Below are 3,801 nucleotides of genomic sequence, written 5' to 3'. Positions count from 1 at the left end.
AGGGGGGCAGCAGGTGGGGTTGTTCGGCCGGAGGAGGAGGTCGTGACGGCGGCTAGAGTTTTTGGGTTGTGTATGTCTCTGATACCATATTGATTAGTATAGAGAAGGAATATTGGGAAAAGAATATGTTATTTTTCTTAATCCAATAAAAGAATACAATGGTCCTTATATAGAGAGAGGAGAGAGCTATACAAGGAAGTAATACTAATATACCATGATTCAAGGAATCATAACTATACCATATATATCTGTACTTTATATATCTATACCATATATTCTAATACCATATGTTCTAATATATATATATATAAATAAATAAATAGTCAATTTGAGGATGAGTTTGGAGAGTAGGTTGCAACCTGTATCAGTGAGCATACTTAATCAACCTGTAAGCAGATTTTTAATTAGCGAAAAAAGAGGCTTTCAAAGCTCTATGTGATCATTCCAAAAAATTATGGAAATAATGAAAAGGACAAACCTTAAGGGTCACTCTTTTATTCTTTTTTATTTTCATTATTATCTTTTAAACGATTGAGGGATATTTTCATCTATATTGGACTCGTGCTTGACACATGACATTGCTATACTTCATAGGGCTTTCTTAATAAGTGAAAAATCTTAAAAGAGTTTAGTGAAAGGAAAGAAGTTCAAGAGGTTATATACGTGTGCAAAACCCCAAAAGTGAAGGTTTTGTAAAATTAAAATAGATAAGGAGATTATCTTAAAAACAGGTCGAGAGTTTTGTGAAATTTACCTTTAATCAATGACAGCGCACCTATATATGAGGTAGTGGCGGGTCAATAACTAACAACGGGGATATTAAAATTAGGTTGGCAAATTGAATTTGTATAATATTTAACCTCAGTTTTTAGAATAAGATAATTTCAGTTGGGACATTTGCCCACACTTTGCTATGTAATACATCGTTTTGCACACAAGAATTAGATCATGCGAGAATTGATAAAACAAAAAATTAAATAGAATGTTTGAGAATGGATTGCTCATTTTCATTATCATATTTAGGTGTGATTAGAGAATGAAGCGGGGGTGCAATTTTTTTTTTCTATAAACTTCGTATTTACATTAATAAATATTTTAAGAATATTTGGTGTGTATTTTAAATTTTTCATTCCCATTTAAGTGGGAATATCAATTTCCTATCAATTCTTTAGGAAGAAGCATTCATATTGAAAAGTAGGATTGAACGAAAAGAATGAATATTATAGTTTTCAAAATAATATTATGTTAACCCTTCATTTGTAGGACGAAACTGAAACTTTCAAAGTTAGGGATAGCTAATACAAAGGATGGAGAGCAACAGGAGGCGTAATGGGCGTCTAGGAGGGCAATTCGGTAGGCTCTTCCATGCTGAGCCTGAAGGTAAGCAGTGGTAATTTGCAACCACCAACCCACATTACCACTAGTAGAAAAACGACCAACCTAGACGGAAATTTCCGTCTAGGTTGGTCTACAATCCGTCTAGGTTGGATCATCTAGACGGAAATCCGTCTAGGTAGATTGGTTTATTCTGTTACCGTCTAGTTTGGATCAAACTAGACGGATTTTCGTCTAAATTGATCAATCTAGACGGAAACCAACCTAGACGGAAGTTATATTTCCGTCTAGATTGTTAACCTAGACGGAAATCCGTCTACGTTAACAACCTAGACGGAAAACCGTCTAGGTTGTCAACCTAGACGGAAATCCGTCTAGGTTGTCAACCTAGACGGAAAGCCGTCTAGGTTGACCCTAGACGGAATTCCGTCTATAAGGAACCAACCTAGACGGAAGTCCGTCTAGGTTGATTATTACAACCTAGACGGAATTTCCGTCTAGTTTGGTTCATACTAGACGGAATTCCGTCTAGATTGATCTTTTTCCAGCAAAAAAAATATATTACAATTTGTATTTCCCTGTACAATTACACCAATACATGAATACATACAATAAATACTGTATATATGAATACATCCAACCATCCAAATATAATCAAGATTTTAGACAATTCCATTCAAACCCAAAAATATACAAATCCAACATAATGCACAGATCCAGCCATAATATAATCAATTCCAGCGTAATAAACAAATCCAACACGCATATAAGTATTGTTATAACATCCAACACGCATATAAGTATTGTTATAACATCCAACACGCATATAAGTATTGTTATAACAGATAAAGCTGTTCATTGCATTAAAAATCCACAAAAAACCTCATAAACCTCATCGGTCGTCGTCGTCGGCAGTATCTCTATCCTGGTTACGAGAACGTGTGCTGCTCCCTCCAATATCTCCACTCTGAATGGTCAATTGAATAATCATTAAGGGGTGTTTAATACATATTAAATATAAATGAATTTATTATTTTAAGAAAAAAATAAGGTACCTGAGTGCTGCTCTGACCAGCACCGGAATTATCGCCAAGCGAGCTTATAATCCGTATAACACCACCATACGCGCCATGAGGAATCACACCGCTTAAATATTGCATGACATACCCCAGGAGATCATCCATCGAGTTCGCCGTCAGCGCAACTCTTGTCATCTCATTAGTCACCTGGATATGTAGCTCCGAGTCAATCTTGTCAAGCAAATATGCAGAGATACGTGCGACAAATGGCATAGCCTGGAACCGAGGCGGGGCTGCTCTCATGGATGTAAATGCTGTGGAGGATGCTGTGGATGACCTCATGCTTACGCCGGGTGAAGCTCCAACACCATACAGAGGATATCTCCCTCTCCTATGTTTAGGGAGAAACAAATATTAAATTTTAATCTCGAATTCAATAATGATAAAAAAATATAAATAGGAATGTAGTATTCAAATTGATTCAAATTTTCTACATCCATACCTATTATGACCCATCAAATGCTGTGTGAGAGTAATGTTGTCCTCTGCAGAAAGCATGTGAGGGTCCGGCTCAGATTGTTCCTCCTGCTGCGACATATACACAGTTGCAGCCTCCTTGGATGCAGCCTCAAATCCCTCCTAAAGCACAAATATATAATTAATTCATGGTAAAGACAATGTTATTTGTGTTCTCATTTCCTCATAATATTAACAACAAAATAGAATTAATAATACTACACAAGATATGTATAACTCTCACCACCAACTCGAGATTTGCCTTGATCTTATCTCGATTCTTCTCATCACCCCTATATCTATCACGGAAAATGCCATACGCCGCTTTCGCCCTCAAGTGTATTGGCATTAATGATTTTCCCTGTCATATTATATATTATCACACTCATAATCATACTAATCATTAAATTCATCAAAACTTTAGACGAAAATCTACCGTATCCTGACAATAAACATCCTCCATATTGGCATAGGAGTGTGAGCCCAAGTGGTGGTCATGCAGCTTCTTGTACAACATACGCTTATTGTACACGGAGAACAACGACTACGTGCTGTCAAAACTTTCAAGAATGAAAATATACAAAGTATACAAAGTTGGATGTATGCACTACTATATTCCTAACCCGTCCGAGAAGGACAGATCCAATAATTACGAATTTCAGTACCAATTTTTTATTCCTATAATATAAAATAAACGCTCATTTTTGGGAGAAAACTTCGTCTCCTACCCAAATCTGAGTCGTATATCATATATTATAAGTCCAAATAATTGGATGTAATTATTGGACGGAAGTCTAGGGATAACGTTATTTTTTTATTCACCTAAATTGGATTATAACACATTATAAAAATTTATAATGTGTTATATATCACTCTATTTTTTACAAAAAATTATTTCACATATTTTCACATCACAAACTTAAATAATCAC

The 3,801-nt window shown here is 35.5% G+C and overlaps 1 protein-coding gene across 1 annotated transcript; it reads right to left on the bottom strand.

Moving 5' to 3' along the window:
* On the bottom strand, positions 1,987-3,372 carry LOC109832404. The gene is made up of 5 exons (XM_020399779.1): positions 3,307-3,372; positions 3,115-3,231; positions 2,857-2,993; positions 2,391-2,745; positions 1,987-2,302 (listed from the first exon to the last, which is right to left on the bottom strand). The coding sequence occupies exons 1-5, from the start codon at positions 3,331-3,333 to the stop codon at positions 2,228-2,230; spliced, it is 711 nt and encodes a 236-aa protein (XP_020255368.1). The 5' UTR covers positions 3,334-3,372; the 3' UTR covers positions 1,987-2,227.

The sequence above is a fragment of the Asparagus officinalis genome, chromosome 3 (genome assembly GCF_001876935.1).
Source record: "Asparagus officinalis chromosome 3, Aspof.V1, whole genome shotgun sequence".
Lineage (NCBI taxonomy): Eukaryota > Viridiplantae > Streptophyta > Magnoliopsida > Asparagales > Asparagaceae > Asparagus > Asparagus officinalis.
This window is presented reverse-complemented; position numbering and strand designations above follow the sequence as displayed.